This window comes from Dendronephthya gigantea, unplaced genomic scaffold (assembly GCF_004324835.1).
Source record: "Dendronephthya gigantea isolate DGI-Jeju-01 unplaced genomic scaffold, DenGig_1.0 000000F, whole genome shotgun sequence".
Classification (NCBI taxonomy): Eukaryota; Metazoa; Cnidaria; class Anthozoa; order Malacalcyonacea; family Nephtheidae; genus Dendronephthya; species Dendronephthya gigantea.
Window position 1 is genome coordinate 7,706,987 of NW_021163010.1, and position 20,658 is coordinate 7,727,644.

Genomic DNA, 20,658 nt, shown 5'->3' on the forward strand with positions numbered 1-20,658 from the left:
GTGCTTCGATCGACTTATGTGCATGTCCATGACCATGTAAATTATATATGTCAATATCCTAGCATTTTCAAAATACTGTTCACGGTCAAGAGGTTGAAAGAAAATTGGAAATATCTTTTGCACAGACATGCCTCTTTGCTAAACCATGCAATGCAGAAGTGAGTGAATTCAAATAATATTTATATAGTATAACTATAGCTATAAGTTTACTGATGATGTGCTATTGTAAACTTAATTGTTAATATCTGAGTGTGAGATTTCGCGTGTTCAAATTGATCGATTATGGATATTCTCGGTTTTACTTCTTTTAAATAATTCGTTGTATGATTTGTGCCGATTACTTTTTTTATTTAAGTTCAAGTTATTTAACTCGCGTTATTTCATCTGTTTCCTATAGCCATGCATGAAGGCACGCACGTTTTCGTAAGCAAAAGCACAGTTAATAGCAAAACTGCAAACGATCTAAAAACGATATTAAATGCGGTTTCAAGGTGGCTTTCATGAATTGCGGTGCCCGCGCCAAGTTTGGCACCGCATTATATTCTGCCTGTGAGTTTGTTTGTTCGCATCAATACGTTTCCTTAATCGCCTAGTAAAAATTCCTTGCACATGCTTGGAATGCTTGGAATTTTTTCCTAATTATTACTATAAATCTTGTTGTACGTTTGCCAAATTCCTTTTTTAAAGGAACGTTCTTTTTTCAATTTCAATCTCAAACTCTGATAATTGCGTGTATCTCTGCTTTTATGCACCCAAGAAGGACAAAAATACCACCATTCGATATTTCGATTCAGCGTTAGAAATTATACTTACGGGTCTTAAATATATTACTAAACAAGAGTATTCGCAGCGATTTATGACGTTTGAAAGACAAACGAAATTGAATTGTTGACAAATCGCTCAAAATTACTATGCTATACTTTACTAGTAATAGTAAAATAATAGTAATATAAACGTGAAATAATAGGTTATACAAATGAATTTAAATATATAAATTTGAAACCAGGGACACTGGAGAAAGAAGAACTGAGGAGAAGCTGTTTCCTTTGCCTATTGCCAGCAAAGACCTTGGGAGTAAAAATGTTCTCCATTTTAAAGGATTGCATTCATTTTATATCTCAAGAAGTGCAACCAACCAGCTTCAAAAATACCACAATCGTCTGATGAAATACCAGAAAAAATAAAACACGATGAAGCGAAGTCCAAACGGACAATGTTTTGAAAACATTCTCTAGGGTGAGCCACTACAGAAGTGCCCTTTCACGAAAAACCGCCCCTCCCCCCTTTTGCCCTCGTATCGTTCCTGCGTCCCTGTCAGAAACACTGATTAATGAAATCAACTCAAAGGTATATACTATAGGCATGCATCATAAGAGTATTGAATGGGGATTATACATCATTAAGTCTAAATAATTAATTCCAAGACATATACAAAAACTGCTCACGAGCTAGATTCAGGCATTATAAAAGTCAAAATACTAATCACAAAAGTTTCAATTCGAATATATGAACATTCAACTCCTCCCCCCCCCCCACAATAATCGCTCTGCGTTTTGTTGTCTTCATCTTTCAAACCGCTTTAGTCTACGTCCATTGGATGGTCGCATATTGCCTGACCATTAGTGTCTAAATTGTATTTTGGAAATAGTTCTTCAACAATATTTTCACCATACGTCCGCTTAATATCTTCACAAATCGCTTTAAACTGCAAACCAAACTCCATCAGTGAACACCGTCTTCCCTCCATAGTTGGTAACACGTATCCCTGAGCGTGCATTGCGACGATGTTTCCATTCAGATCGAAGACAGGAGAGCCACTGGCTCCACAAAATAGACTTGTATCGTACGGCAGACATTCTTTGTATCTTTCTGTTGCATCAAGAAGTTCTGTGTTCGTCATGTGTACACCAGTGTAAACACCATGCCTTGCATTAAGTTTTTCACGCCACGAATGATTGCTGACAACGACGGATGTTTCTTCCTGCATTTCTTTTCCGCCAGGGTGCCCAGTGATGATAACAAGCCCTGCTTCCAATGCACGATTTCGAACAATTGAACCGAGAGGAAGGCGACCGTTAAGACTTTCGTCTTCTTTCAGACGTAAGAATTTATAATCCAATTGTGAATTCTCTATGTCTGGATCTTGTTCTTCATCAACTTCAACTGTGACAACACCTTGCGTTTGGTTGTGATGCATAAAATCAAATGAAACATATATTGGCAAGTTAGGATTTTGAGTATCCTCTCTTTCCTTATTGATCATCATGTAAATGTGAAAGTTAGTTATCACGAGCCTTTTCGACACAAGCCAACACGTTCCCCGAATACTTCCGCATGAAATCTGAGCAATGGATTTGTAATGGATTGCTAATATCTCGTTAAGCCTCGCTGGCTTTTTGGTTGACGCATTTTTGTGCACGTCATCTCTTGCAAAATTGAGAATTTGCTGATCTCCATCGACAAATTCTCCGTCTGTGTTGCCAAATAGTTTACTGTTTTGATCCAACAAATTATTGTAAGCTGCTGACTTGACATTTTCGGTCATCGACTTACGAATTTTCTCTGTCAGAGGTTCCTTTCTGGTCACTCGATGAGTGTACACGCTGGTGGCCGAAAATTCCTTGATGTATTTCTCAAAATAAACCGGATCAGTTGTCGGTAAACTTTCTGTTCTGCTTGGATTGTATGTTTCTTTAGTCACAAAATTTACCCACTCTAAAATTGTTGAATTTGAATTGACTTTGGTTTTAAGTCTTATGATATTGATGTTATTTATAGAGAAATTATATGTGGGTGCATGAATGTTTATTATTGTTGCGAGACGCGAATTTTGTGTTGGGTAGCGCAAAATTTTGTTACCTATAATTTGCGTTACCTGTAATTGTCTTTGCTTCCTGGAAAACGCAGAAATCCGTTCTCTCTGTCCAAAAAAAAGTTTTGGATACATCTTTTAGTCTGAGGGCCTGTTCATATGATCAAAAGTTTCCGGCAAACCAAATTAATTGTTTTTTTCTGTTCATATGACGAAACTTTATCCCGCATCTCCCCACATATACCGGGTAAAGTTTTCAGCTGGGTAAATTACATTCATATAAAAAATTTATTCTCGCTTAATAAAAGACGAGATCTCAGCAAGCGGGAGAACATTTTGCGTCATATGAACGCAAGGAAGTTTATGTTATTATACTACTTCAAGGTCAGAGGGTGTAGTTTGCTGGAACACTACAAGAGCGATATCTGCAAAGACAAAATTCTCCTTGGAAACGCTTTGGCTTTGAAAACTAAAAAATCACGTGGTGTTGCCTAATCGTATCTTGCTTGGCATGGGCGTTAAAAAATTGCTGTGAATTTCAGCAAAAACCAATACAGCATGTTTGCATGCGAAATAAAATCAGTTACCTGCAACATGTTGTTCTTCCTGCAATGTTTCGTGTTTCTTTGAATTCGTTTTCCCTTAACACGAATGGAAAAGTATATTTCAAAGGCAAAAATTAAAATTTTGTGTGGATAGTGTGTACTAATATTGCAGTCTTTTTTCAGTCAGACGCACTTATTACACGCGAACGTTTCATTCGTAGCAAATTAGCCGCAAGTGTGCGTGGAAGAATTGTGGTGTCATTCGTGACACATTTGTCTGAATCAAACATTTTTGGTATTTTATGTAACAAAATTTCCTAGTGTGCGGTGAATGAACGACAAGTTATTCTGAAAGCATGTAAAAAACGCAGCTAATTTGCTACGAATAACAGTTTGCATGCGTGTAACTTTCTCTCAAGTGCGCCGGGCTTTAGGGTCATAAATTCACAGAGATTACGTTTAACATTATCATGGAGCCTAAGATGGCACTTTCATAAATTAATGATAATAGTTTAAGGATCTTAGTTCATATAATTAGCTTATACAGCTTAATTAAATTGGGAATTTCACGTCCTTTATGATCAGCCATGCGGCCCACACCATATCTTTACATTCAAAGGCGTATATTTCACCAGAATTTCTTATGTAGCGTTATGGGAGTGACTTAAAACTTATCAAGCTTATATGCAGGTGCATGTTTCAAACTTTAAATTATTTCTGCATTTAAAACCCTATGGAATAACTATAGAGAAGCGAGGAGGTTGGAGTTCAGTTTTCGGGCAAATTAATCATTTTAATACAGCTTAGAATGACTAAATTAAACTTAATTACCCGTTACTTCTGACAAAGATGTTTTCTCTCCCGAATTGTCCTGATCAGTAATATCAACACTATCTAGGTGAGCTGCGAATAAAAAAAAATATTTCTTTTTAATATAGGTTTATTCTTTTTAACCCTACCGATTATCATCATATAACCTACGATCACTAAAATAATGTATTAATTACTTACCTATATCTCCTTCTTCCTTTGCCAATTCACGTGCATTTTCAATTGATGCTAACGCTTTTCGAGTGTTACCAAGATTGAACCAGGAAACAGCCAAACCAGTAAGGGCTTTCTCCTGCAGGATGTGACTATTTGACTCGGAATCAAAGATACCGATTGCCTTTTCGTACCATTCAACTGCTGTCTCATCATCATCAGCCTCGCTACATGTAGCTGCAAAATTTGAACACGATATTCCTTCGCGATGTTGATCGCCAAGTTCTGCAGCGACTCGCATTGCTTCCTCGAAATATTCCTTTGCACGATTATAGCTCCTAGTCTTTCTTAGTATTGAACCAATAGCTTCGTTTGCACGATATTCTTGATACTTATTTCCAATGAGTTGGGCAAATTTTTTAACCTTCTCGTAAATTAATATTGCTTCCTGATCACAATCCTCCAAAAAGCGGCAGCAACAGCCGCTCCACTCATGAAGAATTCCCTCTAAAGCTACCTCACAACGATCGGAAACCATTTCTAGAGCTTTCTGAAAGCACTTCAGGCCTTTTTCGTATCTTCCCAGGTTGACATAACATTTTCCCAATCTTTTCTGAAGTAGAGCTTGCTTGTAATTGCTCTCGTCAGAGTGATCTGTAAGACGATATGACGACACACGAATGAAATTTGACTTACGTAAAGTCGTAAGGCACAAGTGTGAAGTGTACTTTTGCACCGACGAGATACATTGCACTTTTTTGGTGTAACGTTAGGGTTATGTAGGGTTAGGATATACTGATTTACACCAAAATTGTGTGCATTTACACTTATTCGGTGTTTTCTGGACACTTCGAATGCGCTAGTTACCTGTGTCAGGTTGAGTTCCATGAATATTTTCATCTTCTTTTGAATCCGTGTACTCTGTGCGCTTTTTGTTTTCTTCTGAATCTATCAAATGACACTTACGTGTTATATCGATGTATACGTGAAACATCGTTAAATTCTGCAATATAATCACTACGTACTAAAGAGAAACTGAGTAAAGGCAGAATAGTAAACCAAATACTGCCAAAGAAATGAAATAATGGATAAAAGTTCGCCAAGATCTTGACAAGAAAGTATCATACATTGCATGGATTAAAAATTGCGTCCTAATTGACCCCGAGGAATGGTTTAAACAGTTTTTTTTTAAGATCTTAATGTGGTTTTAACGTTTATATTCCTCGCTTAAACGGCTCATCCAATTTTTGCAAATTTTTCAAACATCGCTCGTACAATTAACCCCAAATTGTACTCGCCATCGCATGATTTCCTATACTTAATTGGGTAAATCGCATTGCAGTATCTTGTTCACATAGAAGTTATAAATGCAAATAAGTTCTAATACATGACAAACGGTGATCTGCAATTCTGCATGTCTTTAAGATAAATCATATTCACCTGGGCTGATCGACCCGAAATTGAGTAACTCACCTGCAATTGACAATTCTTCAAACGCAATTCTTGACGACTTCTGTAGGAGGAAGGAATGGCCTGTTTCCTTTGCGATTTTAAATGATGCCTCAAAATATTCAATGGCCGTTCCAATCTCGTTCTTCAAAACATAAGCGTCTCCTAACAAAAGATATGCACGTATTTCATGATTTCCATGTTCGCTTTCTTGTGCAATTACCAAACTTCTTTCAAAATATTCGATTGCAGTTTGAATCTGATTTTTCAATCTGTAAGCTACTCCAAGCCCAAAATATACTTGTGTTTCATTTTCTCGATCTTTTCGTTCCCACGCAATTTTCAATGATTTTCCATAATACTCAATTGCTGTTTCAATCTGATTGTTGCAGGTATAAGCTTCTCCCAAGCCAAGATATGCACGTGTTTTAAACTCACTATCTTCCCGTTTCCGAGCAATTTCTAATGGTACATTATAGTATTCAATTTCCTTATTCATCTGATTGTTCAATGTATTTCCCAACGCGCGATTTTCACGTGTTTCAATCTCTTTATCTTCTCGTTCCTGCGCAATTCGCAATGATTCCTCATAATATTCAATTGCCTTTTCAACCTGATTGCTTGATCTATGCGCTTCTCCTAACCCAAGACATGCTCGCGTTTCATTCTCTCTATCTTCTCGTTCTTGTGCAGTTCCTAGTGATTTTTCATAGTAGTCAATTGCCTTTGGTATCTGATTGTTCAGCCTATAAACTTCTCCTAACACAAGATATACACGTGTTTCATTCCCTCTATCTTTTTGTTTCAGAGCAATTTCCAATGATTTTTTGTAATATTCAATTGCTGTGTGAATTTGATTGTTTGATTTATAGCAATCTCCTAGCCCAAGATATGCACGTGTTTCATTATCTCTATCTTCTTCTTCCTGTGCCATCCTCAATGAGTCTTCATAGTATTCAGTTGCTTTTTGTGTATCATTATTAGATCGATGAGCTTCTCCCAACAGAAGATATGCACGTGTTACATTCCCTCTATCTTTTCGTTCTTGAGCCATTCTCAATGATTTTTCATAGCAATCAATTGCCTTTTGAATCTGATTGTTCATCTTGTAGGCATCTCCTAAACCAAAATATGCGTGTCTTTCAAACTCACTATCTCCTCGTTCTTGTGCAACTTTGAATAATAATTTTCCATGGCATTCAATTGTCTTGTCGGTTTCATTGTTTAGTCTATACACATCTATTAATTCAATATATGCACGTATTTCATTCTTTCTATCTCCTCGTTCTTGTGCGAGTCTCAATGATTTTTCATAGTATTCAATTGCCCTTTGAATCTGATTATCAACTTTGTAGGCATTTCCTAATCCAAAATTTGCTTGTGTTTCATACTCTCTGTCCTCACGTTCCCTTCCAAATCTTAACGACTTTTCATAGCATTCAATTGCCTTTTCTATCTCATTGATATTTCTGTAAGCTTCTCCCAACCCTAAATATGCACATGTTTCATGTTCTCTGTCTTCTAGTTTTTGGGCAATTTTTAATGATTTTTCATAGTATTGAATTGCGGTTTGAATTTGATTGTTAAGTCTATATGATTCTCCCAAACCGAGGCATGCGCGGGTTTCGAACTTACTATCTCCTCGTTCCTGTGCAATTTTCAATAATTTTTCATGGCATGCAATTGTCTCTTGAATCTGATTGTTCAATTTATAAACATCCACTAAGTCGATATATGCACGTGTTTCATTCTCTATATCTTCTCGTTCCTGTGCGATTCTCAATGATTTTTCATAGTATTCAATTGCTTTTTTGATATGATAATCCACTTTGTAAACATACCCTAAGCCAAAATTTGCGCGTGTTTCAATCTCTCTGTTTTCTTGTTCCTGCGCAATTCGCAATGATTTTTCATAGTACTCAGTTGCCTTTTGGGTCTGATCGCTATCTTTGTAAGCATCCCCTAACCCCAGATTTGCAAGTGTTTCGCTCTCTCTATCCCCTCGTTCCTTGGCGATTCTTAACGATTTTCCAAAGTATTTAATCGCTGTTTCAATCTGATTGCTCAATTTATATGCTTCTCCCAAGCCAAGACATGCACGTGTTTCAAACTCCCTATCTTCTCGTTCTTGTGCAATATTCAATAATTTTTCAAGGCATTCAATTGACTTTTGAATCTTATTGTTCACACTATAAGCATCTACTAACTCAGTGTATGCACGTATTTCATTATCTCTGTCTTCTCGCTCCTGTGTAATTTCCAATGATTTTTCATAATACTCAATTGCCTTCGAAATCTGATTGTTTACTTTATAAGCATTGCCTAGGCCAAGATTTGCACGTGTTTCACTCTCTCTGTCCTTCCGTTCCTGTGCAATTCTCAATGATTTGCCATAGTATTCAATCGCCATTTCAATCTGATTGTTCAATTTGTAAGCTTCTCCCAAGCCAAGACATGCACGTGTTTCAAACTCACTATCTTCACGTTCCCGAGCAATTTTCAATAATTTTTGATGACATTCAATTGTCTCTTGAATCTGATTGTTCAATTTATAAACATCCACTAAGTCGATATATGCACGTATTTCATTCTCTCTATCTTCTCGTTCCTGTGCAATTTCTAATGATTTTTCATAGTATTCTATTGCCTTTTGAATCTGATTGTTGATTTTGTAAGCATTTCCTAACCCGAAATTTGCACGTGTTTCGTTCTCTCTGTCTCCTCGTTCCTGTGTAATTTTCAGTGATTTTTCATAGTACTCAATTGCCTTCAAAATCTGATTTTTCACTGTGTAAGCATACCCTAGCCCAAGATTTGCATGGATTTCATTCTCTCTATCTTCGCGCGCCTGGGCGATTCTCAATGATTTGACAAAGTATTCAATCGCTAGTTCAACCTGGTTGTTCAATTTGTAGGCTTCTCCCAAGCCAAGACATGCACGTGTTTCAAAATCACTATCTTCTCGTTCTTGAGCAATTTTCAATAATTTTTGATGACATTCAATTGTCTTTTGAATCTGATTGTTCATTCTATATGCATCGACTAACTCAACATATGCACGTGTTTCATTCTCTCCATCTCCTCGTTCCTGTGCAATTCCTAATGATTTTTCGAAGAATTCAATTGCCTTTTGTACCTGATTGTTCGCTTTGTAAACATTCCCCAAACCAAGGCTTGCACGTGTTTCACTTTCACTATCTCCTCGTTCCTGAGCAATTTTCAATAATTTTCCATAGTATTCAATTGCTTTTTGGGCCTGATTGCTTAGTCGATAAGTATCTCCTAATGCTAAATATCCAAATGTTTCACTCTCTCTATCTTCTCGTTCCTGGGCAATTGTTAATGATTTTTCATAATATTCAATTGCTGTTTGAATCTGATTATTCAATTTATAAGCTAATCCCAACCCAAGGTATGCACGTGTTTCATTCCGTTTGTCCTCTCGTTCCTGAGCTTTTTTTAATGATTTTTCATAGTATTTTATTGCCATTTGAACTTCATTTTGTAATCTGTAGGTATCTCCCAACCCGAGATATGCAAGTGTTTCATTCTCATTATCCTCTTGTTCCTGTGCTATTCGCAATGATTTTTCATAATATGCAATCGCCTCTTCAAACTGATGGTTTGATCGATGAGCATCTCCTAACAGAAGATATGAACGCGTTTCATTCTCTCTGTCCTCTTGTTCCTGTGCAATTCCCAACGATTTTTCATAGTATCCAATGGCTATTTGTATCTGATTGTTGATTCTATAAGCTTCCCCTAATCCAAAATATGCACGTGATTCATTCTGTCTAGCTTCTTGTTTTTTTGCGAGTTTCAGTAATACTGCATGAAATTCAAGTGCCTTTTCAATCTGGTTGCTCGATGTATCAGCTCCTCCGAAACCAGGATATGAATTTGCTTCATCAGTATTTTCTCGTTCCTGGGCAATATTTAGTAATAATTTCCCATGGTATTCAAATTTCTTTTGAATCTGATTGTTCAATCTATAAGCATCTTCCAAATCAACATATGCACATATTTCCTTTTTTCTATCTTCGTGTTCTTGTACAATTTCCAATGATTTTTCATAGTATTCAATTGCCTTTTGAATCTGATTGTTTGCTTTGTAAGCATCTCCTAACCCAAGATTTGCATGGTTTTCGTTTTGTCTATCGTTTTGTTCCTGGGCAATTGTTAATGATTTTTCAAAATATTCAATGGCCTTTTCAATCTGATTGGTCGATCTACAAACTTCTCCCAACCCAAGATAAGCCCGTGTTTCATTCTCTTTGTCATGTCGTTCCTGTGCAATTTTCAATAATTTTTCACAGCATTCAATTGCCTTTTGTAACTGATTGTTAAGTCTATAAGCATCTGCTAGTGCAAGGTATCCACTCATTTCGTGCTCTCCATTTTCGCGCTCTTGGGCAATTTTTAATGATTTTTCATAATATTCAATTGCTATTTGAATTTGATTGTTTAGTTTATAAGCTTCGCCTAAGCTAAGGCATGCACGTATTTCAAAGTCTCTGTCCCCTCGTTCCTGTGCAATTTTCAATAATAATTTTCCATGGTATTCAATTGTTTTCGCCATCTGATTGTCCAATCTATAGGCATCTCCTAACTCAATATATGCACGTATTTCATTCTCTCTTTCTTCTCTTTCTTGTGCAATTCTCAACGATATTTCATAGTGTTCAATTGCGTTTCGAAACTGATTGTTTGCTTTGTAAGCATCTCCTAAACCAAGATTTGCACGTGTTTGATTCCCTTTGTCATCTTGTTCCTGTACATTTTGCAACGATTTTTCATAGCAGTGAATAGCTTTCTCAATTTGATTATTCAACCTGTGCGCTTCTCCTAACTCAAGATAAGCACGTGTTTCATTCTCTCTATCTTCTCGTTCTTTTGCTATTTTCAATAATTTGCCATAACATTCAATTGCCGTTTGTAACTGATTATTCATTTTATAAGCATCGCCTAAAGCAAGATATGCACATGTTTGATGCTCTTTATCATCCCGTTCTTGGGCGAGTGCTAAGGATTTTTCGTAGTACTCAATTGCCGTCTTAATCTGATTGCCCGATCTATAAGCTTCTTCTAACCCAATACAGGCACGTGTTTTAAACTCGCTATCTTCTTCATCCTGTGTAATTTTCGATAATAATTTTCCATGGTATTTAAAAGTCCTTTGAAACTGATTGTTCAATCTATGAGCATCTAATAACTCGATGTAAGCACGTGTTTCGTTTTCTCTATCTTCTCGTTTTTGTGCAATTCTCATTGACTTTTCGTAGTGTTCAATTGCCTTCTGAATCTGACTGCCCGCTTTGTAAGCATCTCCTAAGCCAAGATTGGCACGTGCTTCATACTCATTGTCTTTTCCTTCCTGTACACTCTCTAGTGATTTTTCATAGTATTCAATTGCTTGTTCAATGTTATTGTTTAATCTGTGCGCTTCTCCTAATGCAAAATACACAAATGTTTCACGCTCTCTATCTTCTCGTCCTAAGGCATGTGATTTTTCATAACATTCAATTGCCATTTGCATCTGATCGTTAAACGAATAAGCTACTCCTAATCCAAGATATGCACGTGTTTGATTCTCAGTATCTTCTCGTTCCTGTGAAATTTTCAATGATTTTCTAAAGTATTCGATTGCCTTTTCATTCTGATTTTTCGATGTATAAGCTACTCCTAAGCCAAGATATGCACGCATTTCAGTCACTCTATCTTCTCGTGCCTGTGCAATTGTAAATGATATTTCATAGTACTCAATTGCCTTGTCAATCTGATTATTCACTTTGTAAGCATCTCCTAACCCAAGATATGCACGTGTTTCACTCTCTCTATCTTCTCGTTCCTGTGCAATTCTAAATGATATTTCATAGTACTCAATTGCCTTGTCAATCTGATTGTTTACTTTGTAAGCATCTGCTAATCCAAGATTTGCATGCGTTTCATACAGTCTATTTTCTCCTCCGTGTAGATTTCCCAACGTTTTTTTATAGTACTCAATTGCCTTATCAATCTCATTGTTCGATCTATAAGCATCTCCCAACTGAAAATATGTACGTGTTTCATTCTCTTTGTCTTCTCGTTCCTGTGCAATTTTCAAAGATTTTCCATAGTATTCAATTGCCTTTTGTGACTGATTGTTCAGTCTGTAGGCTTCGCCTAATAGAAAATATCCGTATGTTATACGCTCTTTATCTTCTTGTTCCTGGGCAATTTTGATTAATTTTTCATAATACTCAATTGCCGTTTGAATTTGATCGTTCGATCTATAAGCTAATCCCAACCCAAGATATGCCCGCATTTCATGCTCTCCATCGCCTTGCTCTAGCGCAATTTTTAATGATTTCTCATAATACTCAACTGCTTTTTTATTCTGATGATTCAATGTATAAGCTTCCCCTAACCCAAGATATGCACGTGTTTCATACTCGCTGTCGTCTCGTTCCTGTGCAATCTTCCATAATTTTTCATAATATTCAATTGCCGTTAGAATCTGATTGTTCAATCTATAAGTTACTCCCAACCCAAGATATGCATGTGCTTGACGCTCTTTATCTTCACGTTTCAGTGCAATTTTTAATGATTTTTCATAATATTCAATTGCGGTCTGATTTTGATTGTTCAATCGATAAGCTTCTCCTAGGCGGAGATATGTAAGTGTTGCAAACTCGCTGTTTTCTTCTTTTGTAATTTCCAATGCTTTTTCATAGTAATCAATTGCAGTTTGAATATTGTTGTTTATTCTATAGCTTTCCGCTAATGCAAAATATGCACGTGTTTCAAATTCTCTATCTCCCTGTTCCTGTGCGGACCTTAGTGACTTTTCAAAATATTCTATTGCTGCTGGAATTTGATTGTTCAGTTTATAAGTATCTCCTAATACAAGGTAAGCGCGAGTTTCGTTCACCCTGTCTCCCCTTTCCTGTGCAATTTTCAACGATTTTTCATGGTATCGAATTGAAGTTTGAAGCTGATTGTTAGATTTGTAGGCATCGCCTAATCCAAAATATGCGCGCATTTCATCCTCTTTATCTTCCTGTTCCTGTGCAAGTTTCAATAAATTTTCAAAGTACACAATCGCATCTCCTAATTCAAAGATTTTCTCCGCCATTTCGTTTTAATGTGAATGCCGGATTATTTTGAGATGTATTTACTATAAAAAAGATCGCCTCAAATTGAGTACATGTCCGACATGTGGTACTTTGTACGAACGGTGCGTGCTATACGTAAATCATTCTAGTCTTGCTGTTTGCAATTGGCAACTGCAAAAAAAGAAAATAATTTATATGCATATTTTATAATTGTGCTGTTTCATTTACTTCGTTAAGTAGTTGTAGCTCAGATTTTATCAGTTATGCTATTACACTGAGTAATAACATATAGGCAGTTTTTAAAATGCTTACTCGCGCATGTGTACGTGCATATAAGAACCCGAATAAATATTTGAAATAATAAAACCCCAGTGCGCTGTGACTTCAGTGACGTCATAATGATCGCGAAGCATAAGCTACACTTTAGTTTATGCTTCAATTGCGGCATGAACTTTGTTTAGAAATAGAGGATGATAATTCGTAACTATTAAGATTACGCCCTGGCATAAATATGGTTCCAGTTAAATTATGGGAAAGGTTGCATGTATAAATGGAACTTGTGTGATTAAATTAGTGATTGAAACTGCTAAACAGTTCGTAATATGTGGTCCTATATTATCGTGTTAAATTTTCATATAAATTTGGTTTGTTTTAGATTAGATTAAACCTTTTATATGAAGGCTACCGAAAAGGTGTTCAATAACTTGTGTTTAAATATCAACGGGATACTTCGAACGAAATTGATCATCAGCTCGCGTGGGGTTTTGCTTTCTCGTAATTGTGCAACGTCAAATTCACCGCACTCGGAGAAACTACGATAAGAGTGATATAGTAGACTACTGGACTAAAAAAATCTCACGCTTTAATAGCATCACAACTTTTCTGATTGAATATGCAGCGATAATTTGGGTGACAGTTTTTAAAATACTTCAACCGTCAACTCATTAAAACTGGCAAATCAAAACATGCACATTTTTTTATTCAAACACCCTAATAGCGAAAGTCTGCAGTGAATCTTATAAATGTAAGAATATACAGCATCTTACGTTGATAATCACCCGTAAATCGTTGCGTTGCGTGTTGAATAGCCCAACGTTGGTGAACGTAACGTTGAGTAGAGGTTAAAATAACGTTGACTGCTAATAAACAACGATAAAAATTCGGCTCGTGGCGCGTTTGATTGCAAATAGCAGTATGGGCGGCACAACATTGTTCAATCCTCTCCCAGTCACCCTTTCAATATGTCAGCATATCGACCTTTAATAATTTAGTTTCGAATAAGTCTTTCGTAACCTCAAACAAAAGAGTGTTATTCCTTTCCAATTATTAAGGACTTTAAGCATGTAGGGCGGGAACACGACGACGGCAGCTATCAATACATTCTTCATTGAAAAGAAATAAATTATTAAATACCTATCTGCGTTCTATTTACAACGGCAAAACGTCATATATTACGTCCTATGTAGAACGTCTGCATTTCAGGACCCAGAGGAGCGCTACAACGAATTAGGCTCTATAAAATTGTCCCGAAACGCAAACACAATGTTTTCAACGTCTTATCACTATCAACGTCACTATCTCATTAAATTAGCACAGTTAATATAACTAGAAGTAATCAAATATTAGCAAGTGCGTTCGGTGATCGGATTTCTCATCGTTAAAACACTGCAAGATAGATTCCTGATGCTTTGATAAGAATCTTCACTGATATTTCAAACACTTCAAAATCAAAATAATCTTTACAATTCCTACATGCAAATTCTTAATCAAACAGGCGAATACAAAAGCCCAAAACTCCTAAACTCCTAACTTCTAACTCCTATAAACAATAACAAAATACGGAAAGCACGCGAGAAATTAGGACGCGACAAGAAATTCGGCAGGCGAAGCAAACGCAAAAACACGAAAGCGAGGCAAATGCCACACAAAAATCTCAAAACGACATAGCATTCAGCCGTGACGTCACGATTAGGAAGTTCTCCTTCGTCGAACGCAATTATACAACAACGTTTCACCATAACATTAATTTAAAGAAGTAGTATTCCAACCATGTCGTCGTCGTGTGCCGTCCTACATGCTTAAGGTCCCTATTATCAATATTTGATAACTTTGTAAATAAATGTATCGACGATTGTATAGATAAAATAATAAAGTATAGATAAACTAATAAATTACTTGTGGTTATAATATATTAAAATAGGTACGCGAAGCGTACATGTTGCATGCCAAGTTGTGAAAATTTGTGACGTGCCAGTGCTTATTATATTGGTGACTTATGAAGACGATATATTTGAAGATGAGAGGATATATTATATGAAACAAATATTTAATTTATTACAAAATTTAAATAATTCAATATAAAAACTATAAAACTGATACCGGTAAGATAAAACTGATTGCGAAATCTATAGCATATAAGATTTGTAGTTTGGTAAGCTATTAATTAATAGGCTTACCTGATAATCAGTACAGTAACAATATTATAAAAAGCCAATTTTATATTTAAAATGCTAAGGTAAGAGTCAATCATACTTTCTACATTCTAATAATGCAGTAAATTTGGGCACAGAATCTGCATTTTCTTAACACATTGATTCATTTAACAATTACTGTAGTGCACCGATAATTTTCATTTTTCCGAATTTCATTGACTCATTCGTGTTTATTTTAGAATCCGCATGAAATCCAACTGATTTTTTAACTAGAGGAAACGTCTAAGAATTTCTTAACTTTTTGTATGCCAGAAATTGTTACGATCTTTTATGGAGATAAATTGAACTTTTCTAAACTCGAATGCTTTTATCAACATTTTATTTGCAGAAAATACAATTTTAGCCAAGTCATATTTGATTAGCATTGTTCATATTTTAGCATTCCTGAGCATGGATGCAACTTGATACAGTGTAATACCTGTGATATTGTCCATTATGACATGTTTGGTACATATTGAGAATTGTATTTCAGAAATAATAGCTGCTATATGTCACCAACCTGGTATAGCTTTTCTGACTCTTTTCTTTTACTGCAGTAACAGTGATTTTATGTTTCAAAGAAACTTTCACAATGCCAGAGGGCTTATTCACTCTCAATTATCCTGAATTATCCCGATTGTCTTGCCCTCTTGGGGAAATGGTTTAGGAAATTAAGAAAGGTTGTTGAGACAATGCTTAGTCAATGTTTGTATTCATTTATTTGAATAACTACTGAACGGTGATGAAAATATGTTAAAATCAAGTCAATATTGCATAATTTACAATCAACGAGCGGTTCATGTGTATAATACATTGCACTTTGCTCCAGGGGTGGACCCAGCACTAGTCCACCAATTTGCATTACAAAACAAAGTGGTTATTTTTGGCAGTATTCTTGCGTCATGCAAATTAGCCCTGGACCACTAAAATGAATAAACTGCCTCCTGATTAACATGCCCAAACTTTTAGAAGCAATATTTACCACCAGAAACAAATGTTTTTTTCCCTAGAATGTGCACCGCGGGACGCATCCTCGCTAAACCGCTCTCGTGAGGCCGCTCTTGTAAACAATAGTCGTGTGTGTTCAACGTGTTTTCAAATTTCAAAGTATACATCAAACCCCGACTAGTAAAATTGTGAGGAAAGGTATGGGAAAATTTTGCTGCATTATTTATAGTAGCTAGATCGTAAGTATAATCGTGACCGTATCATGGTGTAACGTGCACAAAGCACAAAATATCGATCCCTTAACACAGACGGAAGTGTACATGTCAAGAAAGGTCTATTTAATGTTTATAAACTAAACGAAGCATTATAGGCTCTGCATTATAGGTGCATGCGATCAACCGGAAATATGAAAGTTAATTTCTATGATATTTCGCAATATATGTTAATTTCTTAACACTAAACACAAAACAAATATCCATTAAATGAAATATCAAGTCCGAACCCTTATTCAATGAATGTTAATTAACTGCTTTTGTCTTTCACTAATGAGCGTGCACTAAAATGATCAGGACTGAAACACTTACGTGCCTTACGTTGAGAATCCACGGCTACGTCTGACTGAATGGCGCAATAATTACTAAACATCAGCTATTCCGATAAATTCGTTGAATTGTGTAGGCTGGTTATCAAGAGCGCCACTCAGCTGTAATACACTCGACATAAACAGAACATACACAGTGGTCGAAGGACTTAATTTCACTCAAAGATAAAATTTACTCGACGGTCACAACCAGAACATGCACGTACATGCAGGTTGGTGCGTGTATGGTGCGTTTAATGGAAGTAAACTGTGTTCTGAAACGTCAAAGGTCAGGCACACGAGCTCTCGCCCAATAGGACTACTCTGTTGCTTGCAACTGCAGAACAATTTGCCCAATGTTGAAAACATTCAGGATTACGTATACTAAGCAGACAATTTTAAGAAAGTAAAAAGAGATGCAAAAAGACAAAAAAATTAAAACAAGAGTTTAAGGATAATGGGTTTTTTTTCGGTTACTTCCGAAAGCATCGTCAGATCATTACGAGAAAGCGGTGATCTATCGAACACCCGCGCTGTAATTGTAAAATATATAACGTTGCATTTAGCGTTAAGCTTCGTCAGTGAACTTAATCACATAATAATAAACTATATTCATAATTTATTTATATATAATTCTTTATACTTAATTTCTTTACTTTATTTCCCTGAGCTGCGCCTGGGTACGAGGCTGTGGATCTATAGGTCTGGCTATTTACACACATAGCGCGCGTGATATCTACCCTGGAAGGTGTTATATTGCAAGTTATAGGGCTGTTCTTATGTGTTTAGACAAAGACGGTTTTTGTTTACCATTATTGAGGCGTATTACTTTCAACGATAGCGTTCTAAGATAAAAGGAGTTAATCAGTTAAAATTGTTATCATGGAGCAATAACAAAAATTATGGAAATTAAATTAGATTGCGAGGGTTACAGAACAGTTTAGTAAAGTCTTCTTCAGAATAAATGCCTGGAAATAAAAAAGAGGAGCGTGAATTTCGCGTGAGAGCATTGTTTCAATCTATTTGGTTGGATTCGTTTTATTAATCAACAATCGAATCAACCCCTATCTTAGAAACGCTATTGTTCAAAAGTAAAAATGCCACAACTCAACAGTGGACCACAAGTCTGGAAAAAACTGTCATTAGTCCATCGCAAACATCTAAATAGCTAAACTTATATCTATCCTATCACTGTTATTACGCAAGTTACGCAACATGTGTATTTTCAGAATTTTGATAAGCCGGAAGTATGAGAAGACATATGTTCAAATCTGTCTGAGCCTGTGCAATGTAACCAACTTGAGCCAAGAGGAAGCTGCTCGTCAAAATTTGGTTGTAATGATTAGAATGAAATTAGAATATTCTGTTGTGGGCAAGGGAAAATTATTCCTGCTACAATAACTCGACACATGTCTAGAGTGAAATTATGCCACCATTTTTCATGGTCGCTATATCTTGCCAACTAGTATAAGCCTAACCATGTCATGCTGCGGTACAAGCAATTACTTATCCTGTGCTACAAACAGAAGTGTTAATGAAATCTATAATTTATGCTGTAAATTTAGCATTCTAAGCGATACCCTGCACATGGATATACAAGTGCAAGTGTGCGTATATAAACGTACGTACAAATATAAATGAGAACACAAATTTCATTGCCGACGCCGCTAAATATACAAACATCTGCATTTCTCTGTTCGGCCTCGTATACATTATAATGCAAGTATAACACAATATCCTCTCGATTTGACACGGCCATTTCAATGCAGATCATTTTGAGGTTAATATACGTATCAAAAGGCGAGGTTCAAGAATAGATGCATATTCTCTATGTTCTTTAACAATATCAAAATGAAATGTCAAATAACACCACATTTGGATTTAGATCTATGATTCATTCCATTGATAATGTAATAAAAAACGGAGAGAAACACTTACGTGTCGTATGCAAAGTTATTTAGCCTTTAGGCAATATGGAAAGCTAATGCCAGTTTGACTGGTTGTCGCATTATATACTCTCCAGCAGTTATGCCAATAAAAATGATGAATTGTGAAGTTGAACCGTGATTTTGCAACAAGCGTATAGCTAGAACTTCACTGAAACGTATAGCTAAGACGATCACAACAAAAACATACATGCACATGCAGGGGCGTAACTTGACCCTAAGCGTTGGGGGGGGGGTGTGAAGCAAATTTGCCCTACCAAAGGGCGTGACCTGCAACAAATACGCGGAAAAGGGCGTGGCAACCAAATGCAATTATAGCTCTTTTTGATAGGCTGTGAGACAGTTATATATTTATTACGCAAACCCGGCTTCATAAAACTGAAAGCGAGATTTTGATATATATTTCGGAAATTATTGAAATCTACCAGGCGCCACCATGGTTGGCGCCGAGAGAAAGATTTTCGAAAATTCGGTCCTCTAGATCGTCGGAAACGGCCTTCTCAGACTGGCAACTTTCTCTCGAATTGTAAGTCGCACCCACGCCTAATTTTCAAGACTTCCCGCACCCGAACTGATTTTCAAGAAGCGATATCTCCTGCAAACTGCGCATTTGCAGTCTCTCTAACCAGCGAACCCCTATTTGGATCGATTTTACTAACTTACAATTCTTATAGCTGCATGTAAATTTAAAGTTTCGTTAGTTTGTTTAGTATTCATATGGTTTTTTTTATCAATTTGGGCAAAAATTGTCCAGCCTGAACCCAGCGGTCTGCTCTGCAAATTCCCAACAAATTGCCCAACCAAAACACTGTTTTTAACAATTGGGGGGGTGTCACACCCCCCCCCCCCCACACCCCCCAAACAGTTACGCCCCTGTGCACATGGCGTTTTTGATGCATGAGTGGAATTAAAAGGTGTTCCAAGTTTTGTTTATCCGAAGTTCTCGACGGAATTTGATGACCGACAGCCAGCTATTGACTAATGAGATCGGGCGCGATTCGGTAACGGGACGCGTTTCATGTTTCAGAAATTCTAATCCAAAAGGAAAACGCAGGATGAGAAACACGAGTCACTTCATCGAATTTTATTTACTACAGAACTGTTTCGTATGACAACCGTTAAGCTTGTCAGACTCATCAGGTTTTCTCATCCCTGTTCCAGCATTCTAAATCAGTCGACTGTCCTGGAAGTGCGAGCAAACGAAGACGTGCAAAAGACATTAATAACGTCACATTTTTTCACATTGTAAATTTTATGCGTTGATTTTGAATCGGAGTCACGAATCTTCTTGACATGTTCTTTAAAAGTAAGTAGGGGTGAAATTTCTGGGCGGTTTACATATCCTCTACATAACCACAGGCAGGACAAGGGGCAGTTAGAACAAGAACTTGATGAGAAAGAGGAACAGGCACAATTAAGATGCTGAAATTCTTGCTAAGGCTTTAGAGGAAGAAGTGAACTTGGAAATAACTTAAGAAGTTTACAAATTAGTGAAGATCATCTAACGATCTCATTCTAACTAAAGAACCCTGTCGTACGTCTATAATAAAAGGGCATGATACAATTTGACCGGGCAAATTTGCTCCACACTGCCCGCAGTTAAGAAGAGGTAGTCTAGAGAAAGTGGACAAAGTTGACATGCTTGAGGTAAAGAAAGAGCATAGGTGAAAATACTATGAAAATTAATATCAATACCCAACAAGATATTTCATATTTATCAGATCTAATCTACAAGAGCAGACTGGTGACGTGTCCGCAGCTTTTCTCATTGATCTTCGTCTTGACTGAGATCATCATGTTCTATACTACATTCCAGTCAAGTTCGCGGA

The 20,658-nt window shown here is 36.5% G+C and overlaps 2 protein-coding genes and 1 non-coding gene across 3 annotated transcripts; all 3 read right to left on the reverse strand.

Moving 5' to 3' along the window:
• Positions 1-1,015: 1,015 nt before the first annotated feature.
• Positions 1,016-9,139, reverse strand: LOC114521746 (tetratricopeptide repeat protein 28-like). Its single transcript, XM_028542282.1, has 7 exons — positions 5,815-9,139; positions 5,209-5,289; positions 4,369-4,995; positions 4,189-4,260; positions 3,400-3,453; positions 2,876-2,920; positions 1,016-2,715 (listed from the first exon to the last, which is right to left on the reverse strand). Exons 1-7 carry the CDS (start codon positions 8,816-8,818, stop codon positions 1,580-1,582), a joined length of 5,019 nt encoding a protein of 1,672 aa, XP_028398083.1. The 5' UTR covers positions 8,819-9,139; the 3' UTR covers positions 1,016-1,579.
• On the reverse strand, positions 4,224-4,295 carry LOC114523357. The gene has a single exon (XR_003687017.1). It is a non-coding gene; the product is annotated as a small nucleolar RNA SNORD56 (small nucleolar RNA).
• A 47-nt stretch (positions 9,140-9,186) lies between the features above and the next one.
• LOC114521764 (tetratricopeptide repeat protein 28-like) lies at positions 9,187-12,904 on the reverse strand. The gene is made up of 2 exons (XM_028542306.1): positions 9,318-12,904; positions 9,187-9,238 (listed from the first exon to the last, which is right to left on the reverse strand). Exons 1-2 carry the CDS (start codon positions 12,902-12,904, stop codon positions 9,187-9,189), a joined length of 3,639 nt encoding a protein of 1,212 aa, XP_028398107.1.
• Between the last annotated feature and the right edge of the window lie 7,754 nt (positions 12,905-20,658).

Bases quoted from the DNA above. Each gene is read 5' to 3' on its own strand.
- LOC114521764 (XM_028542306.1), bottom strand. From the start codon at position 12,904: ATGGCGGAGAAAATCTTTGAATTAGGAGATGCGATTGTGTACTTTGAA. The intron at 9,239-9,317 runs GTTGGGAGATAC...AAAAAAGCTCAG, and splicing joins GAAACACTTGCATATCTCGG to GAACGAGAGGACAAACGGAA.
- LOC114521746 (XM_028542282.1), bottom strand. From the start codon at position 8,818: ATGAACAATCAGATTCAAAAGACAATTGAATGTCATCAAAAATTATTG. The intron at 4,261-4,368 runs GTAAGTAATTAA...TTTTATTCGCAG, and splicing joins AAAGGAAGAAGGAGATATAG to CTCACCTAGATAGTGTTGAT. The intron at 2,716-2,875 runs GTAACGCAAATT...CAACAATTTTAG, and splicing joins GGAAGCAAAGACAATTACAG to AGTGGGTAAATTTTGTGACT.